Here is an 18,305-nt window from a genome sequence, read left to right on the forward strand (position 1 = left end):
ACCATTTGGAATGTGGGAAAACGGAGGAGACCATGGGTAGAATCTACAAACTCCTTACAGACAGCTGCAGAACTGAACCCAGGACACTGGTGCTGTATATATTATCTTACAAATATATAATAATCCAGGACTATGATGAAAGGAAAAAGACAGGTTAATAGGAGCGTCTTTCATTGGCTGGTCTGAACAGCTCCCTCCTGTACTGGACCATTCAACAATTCCATGGACCGAGCAACAAAATGTATGCAGTTTCCTGGGGGATGAAGGAAGAGAAAAAACAAACTGGACACTCCCTTACAATGATGCGGCTTCAATAAAGAGCTTGGTATTGGAGCGTTCTGGAGTTTGGAGTTCAATTCCTACGACGTTCTGTAAGGAGTCTCTGTACATTCTGCCTATGGAATGCGCAGGTTTTCCCCAAGACCAAAGATGTACTGGATAGTTAATTAGTCAAAGTAAATTTTCCTGTGATTAGGTTGGGCTTAACTGAGGTTGATGGGGCAGCTGGCAGGGCCTATTCCACACTTCATAGCTAAATACAAGAGGGCAAAAAACAGTTAGGCTGGATTGGATAAGTCAAAATTCAGTCAGATCTCCTGAACTAAAGGTGGTTACTGCTTTGAATCTAGAATTCATCCAGTACAGGGTGATTAGCCACCATAACAAGTGATCGAAAGTTGCAGCGTTACATTAGAAGGGGAAGCCCATTTTAAAAGTGAGTATTAAATTGCCTGGAAATCATGGCATATCCAGAAATAACACTGAGGCACAATAAAATATGAAGCCAGTTATAACGGAAGCTAGTCTTGGTCCAGCTAGGAATGACCAAGACAAACAGGTCCAAGAAACTTACAGAAACGAGTTCTCCGTCCACTTGACCATTCACCAGCATTTTATTTTACTTAAGGATACAATGCGAAACAGGCCCTTCTGGCCACTGGAGCAGCACTGCCCAGCAACACCCATTGCCTAACTACAGGACAATCTATAATGACCAATTAATCTACCAACCAGTTAGTCTTTGGGCTGTGGGAGGAAACCAGAGCACCGGGACACATATTCCACGGAGAGGATGTATGGACTCCTTACAGATGACATAGGAATTAAACTCTGAACTCCGACACCACAAGCTGTATTAATGTCATGCTAACCACTACACTACTGTGGCACCACTACCAGATTTTCAACAGAAGCTGGCCTTTATTCATTCTGCTAAACAGATGGCATTACTCACATCAATGTTCTGTTGGGCTCATAGTCACTGATGTTGCATATGGCTTTCAATCTATTTCGTTACTGTTGGTGAAATAAGCTTGATTGAAGCGTGTTGTATTGAATAATAAAACACTGCCACGACCCTTTCCTCGTGGAGATATCAGAACAATATTAAACATTACAATGAATCCCTACAATGAACACACAGACAGGCAGCAGGGGAGTCAACAGCCAGCAGGGGGTGGGACCAAGCTGAGGGACCAGTGATATCATTACCATCTTCTCTGCACCTACTGGGAAGAGATATCAAGCCCAGCTCCCTCCTCCCAGTCATGGTAAAATTGTAAGCATGGCCAAGAATCAGGATCAGTTTAGGTGATCACTGAAACTCAAACGTAACGCATGCCCTTCTGTGCTGGAGAAAATTGCAAACATTTTTCCTCAGAAACACACAAAATGTTGCAGGAACTCAGCAAGTCAGGCAGCCATCAAGTTGAAGGTACAAGAGTCTCAGGCCTTGCACCACCAGGTTCAAGAACAGCTACTATCCCTCAACCATCAGATTCTAAAAGGGGATAACTACACTGACTTGCCCATCCATTGAGATGCTGCCACAACAAATGATCTCACTTTAAGGACTCTATTTCATTATCTCATGTACGGTTATTTATTGCTAATTATTTATATTTGCATTTGCACAGATTGTTGTCTTCTGCGCTCTGGCTGATCTTCCATTAACCCTGTTCCAGCTACAATATAATAGATTTGTTGAGAATGCCTGCAGGAAAATGAATCTCCGGGTTGTATATGCTGACATATATGTACTTTGGTAATAAAATTTACTTTGAACTTTGAGCATTAACGGAGAGGAATAAACAGTTGACATATTAAGCTGAGACTGATTTTCAGGACTGGAAAGGAAGAGGGAAAGAAGCCAGAGTAAGAAAGAGGGGGAGGGGAAGGATTATAAGGTAAAACCAGGTGAGCGTGATAAAGTAAGAATCTGGGAGGTAATAGCTGCAAAAGGTAGAGGGCTGAAGAAAAAGTAATCTTCAGAATCCACAGATGCTGGAAATCCAGAGTAATACACACAAAATGCTGGAGGAACTCATCAGGTCAGGCAGCATCCATGGAGAGGAATAAACAATCTACTTGTTGGGCTGAGACCCTTCATCAGGACTAGAAAGGGGGAAGAAGCCAGAAAGACAGATGTTAAATATCTTCCCAGCTTTTTAAGGGAGAGCATCTTATCTTAGAAATCTCTTCCAGTGCTGAAGAAAGCCCATAAGATTATTCCCTTCCACAGCTGCTGCCTGATGCCTGACGTGCTGAGTTCCTCCAATATTCTGTGTATCTTTCTAAGATCCAGAATCAAACACACTACATAATCAAAGAGTATAAAAATGCACAGTCTGAGGTTGTGCTGGGGGCAGCCTGCAAGTGTCATCTTGTTTCAACACAACACGTCCACAACCCTGACTCATATGTGTTTGGAAGGAGGAAGGAAACCAGTGCACCTGAAGGAAACCAATGTGGTTTGGAGGCTTGCGTGCCTCAATGACCCGGAGAGCTATGTTTGCTGGTGTCAGGGCTTTATGCTTTGGCTCTTGGTAGGGTCACCCATACCAAACAGGTTGAAAGGTAGAGGCCAGACTAGGAGTGGTCCACCAGACCTCCAGGTACGTGGGTTCAGCTGAGGGCTAACAACCCTGACTGGTAAAACAAAACTGTTATGGAAACAGCAATGAAGACTCCTTCTCCATCATCTGAGTGTGACGATATTCCAGAGTTTCCATCAGAGACTTGCATGACTAACAGTAGTGAAAACTGAGAGGGTGGTAAGGACATGATGAAGGAAGCCCTGAACACCACCAGAGATGGAGGACCTTCATTGCTGCCCTAAATGTCAGCATGTGACACCCAGGCAGTAACACATATGACATAGGACCATCAAATCTGCTCCACCATTCCATCACAGCTGATTTATTATCCCTCTCAGCCTCACTCTCCCTCCTTCTCCCCACAAACCTTGACAACCCCACCAATCAAGAACCTATTACCTCAAACTTTAAATATACCTAGTGACTTGGGCTCCATAGGAATATAATTGCCTCCATAGGCAATTAATTCCACAGATTCACCACCCTCTGTCTCAAGAAATTCATCCTCATCTCTGTTCCAAAGGTATGTCTTTGTATTCTGAGGCTGTGTCCCCTGGTCCTACACTATTATGTGCGGTTCCCTCCTACACTATTATAACCTTGCTCTCCACATCCACTTCATCTACAGTACTGTGCAAAAGTCTTAGGCACGTGATATAGCTAAGGTGCCTAAGACCTTTGCGAAGTACTGTAGTAATTTTATGTATTGCACTGTACAGCTACTGCAATAAAAAATCAAATCTCATGACATATGTGAATGATGATAAACCTGATTCTGATATGGGTCTCTATTGTGGATGTGAGTGGGAAGGGGGCAGGGAGAGGGGAAATCATGGTTGGGAAGAGGGGGGAAGGGAGAGAGGAGGGAGCAGGAAACACCAGAGTCATTCTGTAATGATCAATAAACCAGCTGTTCGCCTTGTGTCTCAGGGCTGAGTGTGTCTACACCCACACCACCCCATCCCACCTGGACCCTGGCACTCTGCCCTGTCACCCGTCCCACACCCCTTCTGTGGCATCCACCCTCACCATTCCCAACATCCTTTGCTCCTGCCAGATTTACAAACTCCCTCTCCGCTCTATGTTGACAAATACAGCACGGTGCAAAAGTCTTAGACACCCCAGCTGTATACTGTGCCTATAAAAAGTATTCACTCCTTTACAAGTTTTCATATTTTATTATTGTACAACATCGAATCACAGTGGATTTCATTTGGCTTTTTTGACATTGATCAACAGAAAAAGACTCTTTCATGTCAAAATGAAAACAGTTCTCTGCAAAGTGATCCAAATTAATTACAAATATAAAACACAAAATAATTGATTGCATAAGGATTCACCCCCTTTAATATGACACACCAAATCAGCAATGGTGCAGGTAATTGGCTTTGGAAGTCACTTAACTAGTTAAATGGGAAATACCTATGTGCAGTCAAGGTGTAGTAAAAATACACCTGTATCTGGAAGGTCCAACTGCTGGTGAGTCAGTATCATGGCAAAAACTACACCATGAAGACAAAAGAACACAACAAGCAATTTGTGGAAAAAGTTATTGAAAAGCACAAGTCAGGGGATGGATGCAGGAAAATTTCAAAGCCACTGAACATTCCTTGGAGTACAGTTAAGTCAATCATCAAGAAATGGAAAAGATATGGCACAGCTGTAAATCTGCTTACAGCAGGCTGTCCTCAAAAACTGAGTGACTGTGCAAGAAGGGGACCAGTGAGTGAGGCCACCAAGAGACCTATGACAAATTGGAGGAGTTACAAGCTTCAGTGGCTGAGATGGGAAAGACTGCAGATACAACAACTGTTGCCCGGGTGATTCACCAGTCGCAGCTTTAGGAAAGTGGCAAAGAGAAAGCCACTGTTGGAAAAAACTCAAATGAAATCTCGGCTAGAGTTTGCCAAAAGGCATGTGGGAGACTCTGAAGTCAGCAGGAAGAGGTTCTATGGTCTGATGGAACCAAAATTAAGCTTTTTAGCCATCAGACTAAATGCGATGTTTAGTGTAAGCCGAATACCGCACATCAAAAACACACCATCCCTACCGTGAAGCATGGTCGTGGCTACATCATGCTTGGGGATGTTTCACTGCAGCAGACCCTGGAAGGCTTGTGAAGGTGGAGGGTAAAATTAATGCAACAAAATACAGGGAAATCCTGGAGGAAAACTTGATGCAGTCTGCAAGAGAACTGTGGCTTGGGAGAAGATTTGTTTTCCAGCAGGACAATGACCCCAAGTATAAAACCAAAGCTACACAGGAATGGTTTAAAAACCACAAGTTAATGTCCTGGAATGGCCAAGTCAGAGTCCAGACCTCAATACAATTGAGAATTTGTGTGGCTGGAATTAAAAAGAGCTGTTCACTCACGATCCCCGTATAATCTGACAGAGCTTGAGCAGTTTTGTAAAGAATGGGGAAAAATTGCAGAGTTCAGATGTGCAAAGATGATAGACCTATCCAAACAGACTCAAGGCGTAATCCTGCCAAAGGTACATCAACTAAATACTGACTTGAAAGGGGTGCAATCAATTATTTTGTGTTAAATAAATAATCAATAATTGAGAGGGGAAAGGCTTTTTTCCCCACTATGGAACAAAATTATTTTGTGTTTAATAATTGTAATAAATTTAGGCCAATTTGTAGAAATTTGTTTTCACCTTGACATGAAAGAATCTTTTCTGCTTATTAGCGTCAAAAAAAAACAACTGGATCCACCGTGATTCAATTTTGTAAAATAATAAAACAAGAAACCTTCCAAGGGGGATGAATACTTTTTATAAGCACTGTATATGTGCTTCAGACTTTTGCACAGTAGATGTTTCGACGTTCAATAAGCTTCAATGAGAACACCCCTCCCCCACTACTTTTCTTCTTCAAAACAGAGCATGCTTCTTGCCAAGAATACTTACGTGCTAACATTCCTCCTCCCGTCTGGAGGTCCCATGACAGTGGTTTGTTCAGTGTTCTTGGTTTATCCCCGTTGACCTTTGAAGTGTCGCTGTGCTCATGATAATCCTTCGGTTGCTGTGGGAGGGGTGGTGGAGGAGGCTGGTGCTGTGGGGGCTCCTTTGGCACAAAGGCCGGCTCCAGGGGTTGGGAGGTACTCTCGGAGATCTGAGAGAGGGGGGACAGTCCCTGCTCCACCGTATCCTTCACGGGGCTCGGGAGGTTCACCTTGTCATCAGATTTCTCCGAGGAAGACCACTGCAGTTCTTCCTTGTTCCTGAAGGGGCTGGAGTCTTTGCTGCTGCTGCTGCTATCAGACGCTGCCTTCTTCAGGGCGATCTTGGCCTTGGCCTCCTTCTTCTTCTTCCCGGAGCCCTTGGCCTTCCCGCCGGCCGCCTTGGCCTTCTTCGCTGCCGACCGCTGCTTCACCGTGGCTTTCCCCTTCACTACCCGCAACGGAGTGCTTTTGCTGTCTGAGCTCTCGGCCCGGTGCCGGCTGGGCTTCGAGTCGTGGACCTTCTCCTCAGTCTTCATGAACGGCGACCTGCTCTCCCTGTCCCGGCTGAACTTCACGCCGATTAAACCTCCCCCCTTCCCGCGGTCCTCCTTCATCGAGGCAGCACAGCTCACTCCGTCCCGGATGAGAACAGCTACCTTTGACTGGAGTTTGACTTTCCGAGGCACCTGCTGCTTGCTTTCCTTGGACGGTGCCTTGATTTTCTTGGCGGACTGACCACCAATTAAATGCTCTTTAGCCTTCTTCTCAGTCTTCAGGCTGTCTGTCGCAACTGGCCCCTTTTGCACTTCCGTCAGCTTCTTCCTTCGCTTCTCTTTGGCAGGCTTCTCCTCCGGGTGAGCTCTCTTTCGGTCCTTCACTTTGGTCAGTTTGGCACCAGTCTCTCCCGCTCGGTGGCTTTTCTCGTGAACACTCCTCCTCTCAACCTTGCCGTCTGGCCCCTTCCCCGGCACCCTGCCCTCCTGCAAGTGGTCAGTTGGCTCCACATCGGAGAAGCTGTTCTCAAAGCCCAATTCATCTGAGTCATAAATGGCTTCCCGGTTCGGGGAGAGGGCTGCCACTTCTATTGAATCGTCTTGGTCTTCCATGGCCTCCCCTGGGTTCACAGTAATGGTTCTGGTAATAGAGCGAGCTTTAATTAGAATGTCATCATCGTTCAGCTCCTGAATCGAAGGAGGAACCACTATCCTGCTGTCACGCCTTCCCTTTGCAGTTTTCTCGTGTTTCTTTTCACTCACAGGATTTCTCTCTCTACTTTTGTCCTTCTCTTTCTCGTTCTTTTCTTTTGACCTTCTTGGGGAAGGGCTGGGTTGTCTCTTCTCCCTCTGGGACCTCTCCTTGGACCTTGACCTCGAATGCCTTCGGCGCTTCGAGGTTTCCACCTCCCGATGTTTCTCCTTCTTGCGCCTTTCTTTTCTGGACTTACTGCTCGAGCGGGAACGGTGGAATGACCCACTTTCCTTTGACGGGGGCGGGCGGCCCTTCCATCTCTCAGCCGAAGCTCTCATGGAGCCCAGGGCGGACATGCTGGTGCTGATGGAGGGTGACCAGGATCTAGACCTCCGGTGCTCTCTGGAATGGGTGCGGGACCGGGACACCTTATGACGCGATCGGGAGCTTGACCGCCTTCGTTCCCAAGACCTGGATCTCGACCGGGACTTTTTGCGGTGGATTCGCAATCTGCTTCGGGATGTGGACCTTTTGCGCTCACGTGACTGGGACCTGGATCGCTTGCGGTCTTTCGATCGGGTCTTCTTGTGTTCCCGCTTGCGTTTTTTCCGGCTGCGGGAGCTGGACTCTGAGTGGGAGCCAGACTGGCCTTTGGATTCTGCTGGTGACCGCGAGTGTTTTGGCACCTTCTCCCTCTGCTGATTTGACACCTTTCTCCTGCGGTCCAATTTCTTCCGTCCACCCTCCGTCGAGTTTTCACCCAGGTCAATCTGCAACGCACCTTCGTCAGAGTCAGCATGGAGGGAAATAAAATCGTCCCCTTCAACTCCTCTTAGACGCTCAAAAATCCGCCCCCGAGTGCGAAAGGTCCTGGCCGGGCTGAAGTTTTCTTCATCCTGTTGGACAATTTCACCTTCTTCTATTTCAGAATCTTCGTATTTGTGTGCATCATCTGGCCACTTGGAGACATTCACTGTGAAAACAAGGTTGTCTTTTCTCTCCACAGTACGGTGGGACTTGTGGTGATACCTAGAAGTAGAAGAGGACTTGCTTTTGTGTTCTGCCTTCGAGTGCCCCTTACTGCCGCCAGATTTATCCTTCCGTACAGCTTCAGCTCTCGAGCGCTGCTTCAATGCCGACTTTGATCCCACCCGACCACTTGAGCTCATCTTTTCCGCAGACCGGCTCTGGGATTTGTGAGTTCCCACCGTCTCAGACTCCACCTTTTCAGAGTCTTTCTGATACCTGGGTGCACTCTGCAGATCCGAAGCCACTTTGTGTTTGGAAGCTTCTGTGGGACCAGTGCTCATCTTTCCTTTAAGGCTTGGTTCCTTCGCTTGTTCACTTTTCCAAGGGTCACCCTCTTCCAAGGGATGGACCTGTTTCTCCATAACCTTTAATGACTCAGGCTCTTCTTTCATCTTTGGATCAGGGTTAAGCATCAAGCTAAAATCCATTGGTGATGACACTGGCTCTTCGCCTTCAAACATTGCACAGGCTGTTTCATCTATCATCAGTTCATTCTGGGACTGAACATCATCTTCTGAGTCAACCGAGTTGGAGTCTGGTTGAGAAATTGAGTCAAGCTGAGCCTCACCCTGAAGTTTAGAATCAGCTTCAATTGTGGAGCTTAACTCTGTAAAGCTGGTGTGGGACTCGGGCTGTGTGTCTCTGCACTCAGGCGAACTGTAGAGGTCAGGTTCCAGATTTGACTTGACCACATGCCCACAGTCAGGCCGTAGCTCCACATCTGATGACACGCACGTCGTCGACTCTGGGGACCGTTCCATCTCGTACTCGGGGCTCATGCAGTCCTCCTCCTCTTCCTCCTCGGTTAGCCCAGCATCGCTAACAATTTTCAGCTCACCTTCGGAGTCATCTCCCATTGGGCTCAAGTTGTTTGAACTTGCGATGGAACCCGTCGGGTCAAACGGGTCATACTTCTCCTCGTCGTCCTCCTCGGGTTCCTCCTCCTCATCGTCCAAGCCCGTCCTTTCTTTCGGCGAAAAGTCACCACCTATAAACTCTCCGTTAATATTTTCTTCATCAGTTGGATTGAATGGGTCATAGGCTTCAGGCCTCAGTCGACTGTCAGAACAACTAATCCGATTAGTGACGCTCTGGTGGCAAGAGACTGAACTGGACTCTGTCTTTTCACATGTTTGAGGCATGCTAGATGAGCTGGGTTGGTTCCCTGAGTTGGAGCAGCCACCTCCGTTTAATGGCCGTTGCTGACCATTTGAGATACCACTACCGTTGCCAAGGACCAGGCCCCAACTGACCCCTTCAGCAGGATGCAAGCCCTGGGTAGTACCCACAAGCCTTTTTATAGGAGAATCAGCCATCGGCTTTTGATCTGTGCTCGGATTCACAAGCACATCGAGCCTGTTGCTTCTCTGTGATAGGCAAATGAGATCTACCCCCAATGGCTCCAGCCTTCTTTTCATTGTCAAGTCTACATCGGGGGAGAAAACGGACCCTTTGAAGCCTGTAGCCACTGGCTGGTTACTCTTCTCTGTCCTTGTATCGGGGTTTCTCGTTCTCGAGTCCCCCAAAGTCTCTGTTTGCTCCAGATTACCCATGTTTCTCAGCAACCCTTGCCTCAGGCAGTCCAAGGATGCTGGTGACAAAGCATACGAATCCAACAGACCCAACCCATCGTTCACCTTCTTGATGCCGTGGGATTCCATGGAACGGCTTCCGCTGTTTTTTGTGTTGGACAGTCCACCACTGCATAAGCAATTCCTGAAAGGCAAAGCTTCCCTTACGATGCTCTGAGATGGTACCCTCTGTGATGGAGATGGAAAGCCAGTGGACACTGCAAGCAGAAACAAAAAGAAGTTAGCATCAATCCGAAAAGACGCAGTAGGTTCACCTTCCCCCAATCCTATTCTACCGCTTCTATAGAACAATGAGGAATCTTATCTTGAGGCAGTTTGCCCCAGTCTCCTGTGTTGCAGTGGTGCTCAGCTGTGATGGCAAGAGTCACAAGTCACGAAGAGGCTTTGTATCTGCCAAGCACAAGGCCCACCTACAGTTTCTCTGAAATATATTGGGTAGGGTGACTTGAGTCACCAGAGGTCATAGAACATAGAACAGTATAGCACAGTACAGGCCCTTCGGCCCATGATGTTGTACCAAACTTTTTACCCTTCTTTAAGATTCTAATTCTTCTCACACAACCGTCCATTTTTCTATCATCCAGGAGTTCCTTAAGTGTCCCTAACATATCTATCTCTACCTCCAGCCTTGACACTGTGTTCCACACACTCACCACTTTCCATGTAATAAAAAAAAACTTACCTCTGACAACCCTCCTATACTTTCCTCTACTTCCATTTCTAGTATTAGCCATTTCCACCCTGGGAAAGTCTGGCTGTTCACTCAATCTAAGCCTCTTAACACCTTGTACCCCTTGATCAAGTCATCTCTCATCTCCTTTGCTCCAAAGAGAATAGACCTAGCTCACTCAAGCTTTCCTCATAAAACATGCTAATATATTTATATCTGCTTATCAATGCCTGGGCACAAGTTCTTGTCCAAAGGCTTAACTATTCCCATTTTTTAAATTTAAATTTTACTTACTTAGAGGCAGCGCAGAACAAGTACTTTTGGCCCAGCAACCCACCTATTAAACACTAGCCTAATTACAGAAAAATTAACCTGCTAACCGACAGTAGGAGGAAAGGCAAGTGGTCCCGGGGAGAACATTACAAACTCCGTAAAGACATCACCGAAACTGAACCCTGAACTTTGCAGCTGTAAAAACACTGCGCTATCCGCTTCACTATGGAGACCCCAGTGATTACAAGAGGAGTAGTCACTCGGACCTTCATACCGACTGTGGGGTTCAACAGGATTGCAGCTAATCTGATCTTTGCTTAAAATTCCACTTTCTTGATCTATCCCCTCAAGCATAATTTTCATTTGAATTTTATTGGTCTTGCCAAAGGTTTCTGAGGGAATTTCAATCTTGAGTGGTTGATACCTTACCCTAAAACAATATACGCTGTTTCTGGACTAGAGGGCGCCACAGTAGTGCGGCAGATAGCACAACTCTATTACAGCTTGGGGCATCGCAGTTCCATTCCGCCGTCTTCTGCAAGGAGCCTCTGTACGTCCTCGCCACGGAATGTGCAGGTTTTCCCTGGGTGCTCCAGTTTCCTCCCACAATCCAACGATGTACCGGGTAGGTTAACTCGTCATTGTAAATTGTACCATGATTAGGTTAGGTTAATTGGGGGTTGTGGGGTTGATGGGGTGGTGCGGCTCAAAGGACCGGAAGGACCTACTCCGTCCTGTATCACTAAATAAATAAATAGAATTGGGTTGGATAACTCAAAAACCAAGTGGACCTATTGTACTAAAAAAAAAGAAGCTTACTGCTTTGAAACTAGAATTCATCCAGTACACGATGACTAAGTGGTCAAAAGTTCCAGCCTTACACCAGAAGGGGAACCTCACTTTAAGAGTATTAAATTGCCTGGACACTGTGGCACGATAAAACATGGGGCATGTGACATAAGCCATTTACAACACAAGCTAGTGATTAGGTTAGGGTTAAATTGGGGTTGTCAGGGTTTGCTGGGGCGGCGCAACTCAAAGGGCCAACTCTGTGCGGCACCTCTAAATAAATAAATAACCTACAGTTATTTAATACTGAAGAACAATAGAACGAAGAGCAAACTGAGTCTCACCTGAGTCAGGATTTACACTACATTGCTAAATCCCTAGTTACACTGCTAAACAGAAAGTTTAGACCATGAATTGAACTTTGATTTTCTTTCAGGCTACTTGACTTTTTCTAGTATATGATATTTAATAACTAAAATTCCCTTTCCATAGTCTCCGACAATGACCACGTGTTTAGCCAGAGAAAGCACCCAAGTAAACATAGAAACATAGAAAATAGGTGCAGGAGTAGGCCATTCGGCCCTTCAAGCCTGCACCGCCATTCAGTATGATCATGGCTGATCATCCAACTCAAAACCCTGTATCTGCTTTCTCTCCATAACCCCTGATCCCTTTAGCCACAAGGGCCATATCTAACTTCCTCTTAAATATAGCCACTGAACCGGCCTCAACTGTTTCCTGTGGCAGAGAGTTCCACAGATTCACCACTCTCTGTGTGAGGAAGTTTTTTTGCATCTTGGTCCTAAACGGCTTCCCCTTTATCCTTAAACTGTGACCCCTCGTTCTGGAGGGGTCTGGTAATTACGTAAAAACCTGCTGGTAATTACAATCAATGGCCACTTTATCAGGTACACCTGCTCATTAATATAAATATCTAATCAGCCAATCATGTGGCAGCAACTCAATGCATAAAAGCATGCAGACATGGTCAAGAGGTTCAGTTGTTGTTCAGACCACACTTCAGAATGTTGAAGAAATGTGATCTCAGAGACCACATTTGGACTGTTGATGCTAGGCAGGGCAATTTTCACACACAACAGTCTCTACAGTTTACAGTGAATGGTGCAGAAACAAAAAAACATCTAATGAGCAGCAGTTCTTGGGTGAAAGTGCCTCGTTAATGAGAGAGGTTGGTGGAGAACGGCCAGACTGGTTCAAGCTGACAGGAAGGTGACAGTAACTCAAATAACCAACAGTGATGTGCAGAAGAGCATCTCTGAATGAACAACACGTTGAACCTTGAAGTGGATGAGCCCTGTAGCAGTAAAAGACCATGCCGGGTTCCACTTCAGTGCCTAATGAAGTGGCCACTGAGTGTATGATTATACAACAGGAAAAATAATTTGAAAAATAAAAATCCCTTTCCATTGACTCCCACAATGGCTACATGTTTAGCCAGAATAAGTAGCCAAGTAAACACAGGCAACAGATATTAAAATGTTCTTTTTATATAAACAATGACGATCATACACGTCAGACATTTGAAGAATGCTCACGACTACCTTAAACCAATAAAAAAATTAACAGATAATACTCTAAGAGTAAGAATTAAGGAATGGTGCAAAAATATTAAGTATAATGTTTACAACACGGAATTATAGTGCAAGTATCTTAATGTCCTGCAAGAGGACCATGACCTTGTCGTGGTCTGGGGGCTTGCGTGCCTCAATGACCGGAGAGCTGTGTTGGCTGAAGTCAGGGCTCAAAGTGTAGAGGCTAAGAGTGGTCCACTGGTCGCCCAAGTTCGGAGGTTTAGCTCAGGGCTAACAACCCTGACTGGTCAAAAAAAAAAATTGTTACTGAAACAGCAATGAAGAATCCTTCTACATCTGAGTGTGACGGTATTCCTGAGTCTCCACCAGTGAGAATGTGAAGAGGGTAAGGGGTATGTGTAGAAGGGGTGGGCGAGGAGTAAGTGTAGCAAAATATGTAGACAGGATCAGGGAAAGGATACGTCATTGGGGAAGTGTAATAGAACTGGGAAGAGGTAGCTAAAATAAGATTCCAGACAGCATGTGGCAGCCACAAAGAAGAGGAACCTTGGGACCACAAGACAATGTGTTCGGCAAAGTATTTTGAGCTATATATCCACTGAGTGTTTTGTGTGTGTCCATTCCCATTCAAAGTATTACACTTGCGTCTATGCTTATTCCAAGTATTTTGCATGCTTAGCTATGCAATAGCCAATCAATTGATGAATTTGAATCGGTAACCATATTTGCGAATGTAGTACCCTGCTTTTGGGTATAAGTATGACCTTTGTAAACCAACAAATTGTGAGTTGGCTACCTTACGCCCGAAGTGCGTGGGGCTGCGAACTCCTCTCTGAATAAAAACTGTTTCAGAGGTAATTTCGTGTCTCTGGTGTTTTTCCTCAACTGAGCAGGTTAATAATTTCAGGTTGACACCAGGATTTGCATGACTGACAGTAGTGAAAACCGAGAGGAATCTACTGACACGATGAAAGAAGCTGTGAACACCGTCAGAGATGGAGGAACTTCATTGCTGCCTTAATCATCAAGAGAGTAATAGGCAGCTTAAAAAAAAAGTATCTTACCGTACATTAAACATTCAAACCTTAACTGCAGCCTGTGCTGAGAGGGAGTAAAAGAGAACGTGAGAGTGAGATACACATGCACAGAGAAAAAAGGAACATTTTCCCACCTGACTTGTTATATCGCCAGGTCCGATCTCTCTTAACAATAAACCCGGGGTGACGTACAAAACGGATGCCAAGACTGGAAACACCATCTTCTTGCAAATCTGTTGTCTCCTCTGTGTGTTCTGGCTCTAACCTGCCACTAGATAGGAGCACATACATCAAAGAAATGCATGCAACATGGTGAGTTTTTACTCAAACGTACCTCAGCCACGTGAAAGCAAGCTATGTTAACCTTATATTTTGTCTGGGTAGCCTCCAACCTGATGGTAATGAACATCGATTTATTCCTTCCAGTAAAAGCTTCCCTCCCTCTCTCCTGTTCTTCTATTCCCCACTATGGTCTCTTATCTCACCTTCCTATCACCTCCTTCTAGGTTCCCCCCTCTTCCCCTTTCTCCTATGGTCCACTCTCCAAACAGATTTATCCTTTTCCAGCACTTTACCTTTTCAGCCCACCAGACTTCACTTATCACCTTCTAGCAATCCTCTTTTCTCCCCCCAGTATTTATTCCATAGATATTGCCTGACCTGCTGAGTTCCTCCAGCATTTTGTGAGTGTGGTGCAGTGTTAACCTTACCCATCATACTCAGCTGCAGACAGACAGTTCTTGACCTTGCATCTTACTACTGGGTAATGATGGAAATCTATTTCCTTCTGATGGACGAGACTGAGGTATCACCCAGCAATGAGCTGGGCCAGACACCAGAACCAGAGCAGTAGAAGGCAACCACTCTGTTCTGCTCTGCCAAGCCATCGCAGCTGATCAACACTGTAACTCATCTCTCTATTATGGATCCATTGTCATTACTAAATTGAAAAAGAAATCCCTCAAACTTAGTCTGACATTTTCCATTGGAACCTGGGCCCATAAGCCTTTCCTATCCACAGAGATCAACATTTAAGAGTTGCTAGCAGACATTATCCCTGAATGACTGGACTCTGATTTTAAGGTGCGCAACCTCATTTTGAACTTCCCCAAAGGAAAAAGCATTTCCTGCTGTATCCTGTCAACCCATTTAGTCATCGTTTTCACAGGTTGATCTATGGATCTGTATAACCTGTGCTATAGGAAGGGAAGTTGAGTATTCAATCACCCCATATGTCAAGCGTGTCCCAATTTTCATATCTACATCCAGCCCAGAAATGACTGAATGATTTAAGAAATTATGGCTTTTCGTTTGTAGGGTTGTTCGGCGAGCCTGGAAGTTAAGTCACAAACATCCGGTCACCAGTCAAAGTGGCATCATCAGTGAGCTATTGAATGTTGCTTCAATTGTTGTGAGCACTGGCTTCTCAGGTGTCTGTGGCTCACCCCTCAGCCCTGGTCCTACACCCCTACACACCAATCTGTAAATTGCATTCACTTCAATAAGCTTGTTAATAAGGGTCCTCCGTTGAGAACCAAGCTTGCCTTCCAATTTCCTTTCTTTTGCCCCATTTGTCGTTCAATCACATCCAGGAATACAGGGCAGTGGAGACTAGTGGCCAGTATAACAGCCAACAAATCAGAACAATGAGTCAGACCAATATAAACATGAGCACTCGGCAATGACAACACTCAACTGCGCACTGATGATGTCACCTTGACTGGTGATGAAACATTTGCAACCTCACCTCCAACTCGGTAAACAACTCTACAAACAAACAGCCAACCCAATTTCAATTATGGCTTTTTATGCATATGCATTTTAAATTGCTTTACCACTTTCAAACATATCTTCAGCTGCTAACTCGGGAATTCCCTCCAAAAAACTTTTGAACTTCTAGTACTTCCTTTAAGGTTCTCCTTAAAACCATCCTGTCCTAACAAATCTCCATTTCATTTCCTATCAATATTTTGTTTGACACCAATGCTACAAGAACCCTTGGGACATTTTACTAAGTTGGAGAGGTTCTATAGATATTACATGTGATCTTGGCCAAATGTCCAAAAAGTGACTTTTTTTTTCCTGTGAGAGTTATAAAATGTACAACAGTACAGACCCTTCATTCCACGATGTTCTGCTAACATTTTAACTTATTCTAAAATTAATCTAACCCTTCCCTCTTACAAAGCCCTCCATTTTTCTATCACCCTTGTGCAAGTCTCTTAAATGTCCCTAATGTATCTGTCTCTACCTCCCCTGGCAGGGCATCCCAGGTACCGCCACTCCGTGCAACAGAACTTACCTCTAACATCCCCCACATACTTTCCTCCAGACACCTTAAAATTCTCTCCCCTTGTAATAGCCATTTTGCCCTGGGAAAAAGTCTCTGGCTATCCACTTGACCTATGCCTCTAAGCATCTTGTACACCACGAGCAAGCCACTTCTCATCCTCCTTTGCTCCAAAGAAAAAAGCCCTAGCTCTTATCAACCTAAATCCATAAGCTTTTAGCACACGAGGATTCCTAGTAAATCTCCTCTGCACCGTCTCTAATACATCTACATCCCTCCTGTAATGAGGTGATCAGAACTGTTACCTGAAGTGTGGACTAACTAGGGTTTTATTCAGCTGCAACATTACCTTGCTGCTCTTGAACTCAATCCCCTGACAAATAAGGCAAAATAAAAGAAATTATAGACATGTTAGCTTGACTTCAGTGGTTGGTAAGATGCTGGAGCTCATTATTAAGGATGAGGTTTTGGGATACTTGGAGGCACATGTTAAAGTACGCCAAAGTCAGAATAGTTTCCTAAAGGGGAACTCTTGCCTGACAAATCTATTGGTATTCTTTGAGGAAATAACAGGCAGGAAAGAGAAAGGAGAGCCAGTGGATATTGTTTACTTGGATTTCAGAAAGCCTTTTGACAAGGTGCTCCACATGAGGCTGCTAAACAAGAGCCCAACGGTATTACAAGGAAGATATTAGCATGGATAGAAGATTGGCTGACTGGCAAGAGGTAAAGAGTGGGGGATAATGGGGGCCTTTTCCTGGTTGGCTGTCAGTAACTACTGGTGTTCACAGGGGTTGGTGTTGGGACCACTTCTTTTCATCAATGATTTGGATTAAAGAATTGATGAAAAGAAGTGGTCCCAACACCAACCCCTGTGAACACCAGTAGTTACTGACAGCCAACCAGGAAAAGTTTATGGGCCAAGTGGCCAAGTTTATGGGCGATACGAAGATAGGTGGAGGGGCAGGTTGTGTTGAGGAAGAAGGGAATCTGCAGGACTTAGACAGATTAGGAAAATGGCAAAGAAGAGGCGGAAGTGCAGGGAAGTGTATAGTCATGCACTTTGGCAGAAGGAATAAAGGTGTAGACTATTTGCTAAACGGAGAAATTCATAAAGCAGAGGCACAAATGGACTTGGGAGTCTTTGCGTAGGATTCCCTGAAGGTTAATTTGAAGGATGAGTCAGTAGTAAGGAAGGCAAATGCAATTTAAGAAAGGAGGTGCTGGCATTGGAGAGGGTCCAGGGGAGGTTCACAAGAATTATCTCAAGAATGAAAGAGTTAACATATGAGGAGCATTTGATGGCTCTGGGCTTATATTCGCTGGAGTTTAGGAGAACGAGGGGAAATCTGACTGAAACCTATTGGATATTGAACGGCCTAAATGAGTGGATGTGTTTCCTATAGTGCTTCTAAGACCAGAGGGCAGAGCCTCAGAATAGAAAAATGTTTCAGAAATGAAGAGGAATTTCTTTAGCCAGAGGATGATCAATCTGTGGAATTCATTGCTACAGATGGCTGTGAAGACCAAGTCACTGGGTATATTTAAAGCAGAGATTGATAGACTCTTGATTAGTAAGGGTATCAAAGGTTACATGGAAAAGTCAAAAGAATGGGGTTGAAAGGAATAATAAATCAGCCATGCTTGAAAAGTGAAACAGATTTGGTGGCTGAATGGCCTTATTCTGTTCCTACATCTTATGAAAACCAACACACCAGTATGACTTCTGAACAACCCTATAAACTTGCATAGCAACTTTGAGTGAGCTGTTGATGTGGGTCCCAAGATCCTCCTGGTCCTCTACACTGCCAAGAATCCTGCCATTAACCCTGTATTCTGCTTTCAAATCTGACCCCGTGAAGCGAGTCAACTCTATCTGGAACTAGAATGAGACTAAACAATCTACTTCATATAAATACACAAAGTCAGTGATTGACTTTGGGCATGAAGATGGTTGACGGAGATATACTCTGACACTTAATTATGTGAAAGAGCACTAGAATAGCCAAAGCACTGAAAACTTCAGACTTGGTGCCGGCAAATGGGATCAGCAGAGGT

At 45.0% G+C, this 18,305-nt stretch overlaps 1 protein-coding gene across 3 annotated transcripts in view; it reads right to left on the bottom strand.

The window, feature by feature from the left end:
- Nucleotides 1-18,305, bottom strand: part of scaf1 (SR-related CTD-associated factor 1) — a 69,172-nt gene that overhangs the window by 15,058 nt on the left and 35,809 nt on the right. For all 3 annotated transcript variants that reach the window (XM_059953552.1, XM_059953553.1, XM_059953554.1), the window contains 2 exons: nucleotides 14,092-14,228; nucleotides 5,792-9,832 (listed from right to left, as the gene is read on the bottom strand). In XM_059953552.1, coding sequence (XP_059809535.1) covers nucleotides 5,792-9,832; nucleotides 14,092-14,228 — 4,178 coding nt within the window. The remainder of the gene's footprint in view (nucleotides 1-5,791; nucleotides 9,833-14,091; nucleotides 14,229-18,305) is intronic.

The sequence above is a fragment of the Hypanus sabinus genome, chromosome 29 (genome assembly GCF_030144855.1).
Source record: "Hypanus sabinus isolate sHypSab1 chromosome 29, sHypSab1.hap1, whole genome shotgun sequence".
Taxonomy (NCBI): domain Eukaryota; kingdom Metazoa; phylum Chordata; class Chondrichthyes; order Myliobatiformes; family Dasyatidae; genus Hypanus; species Hypanus sabinus.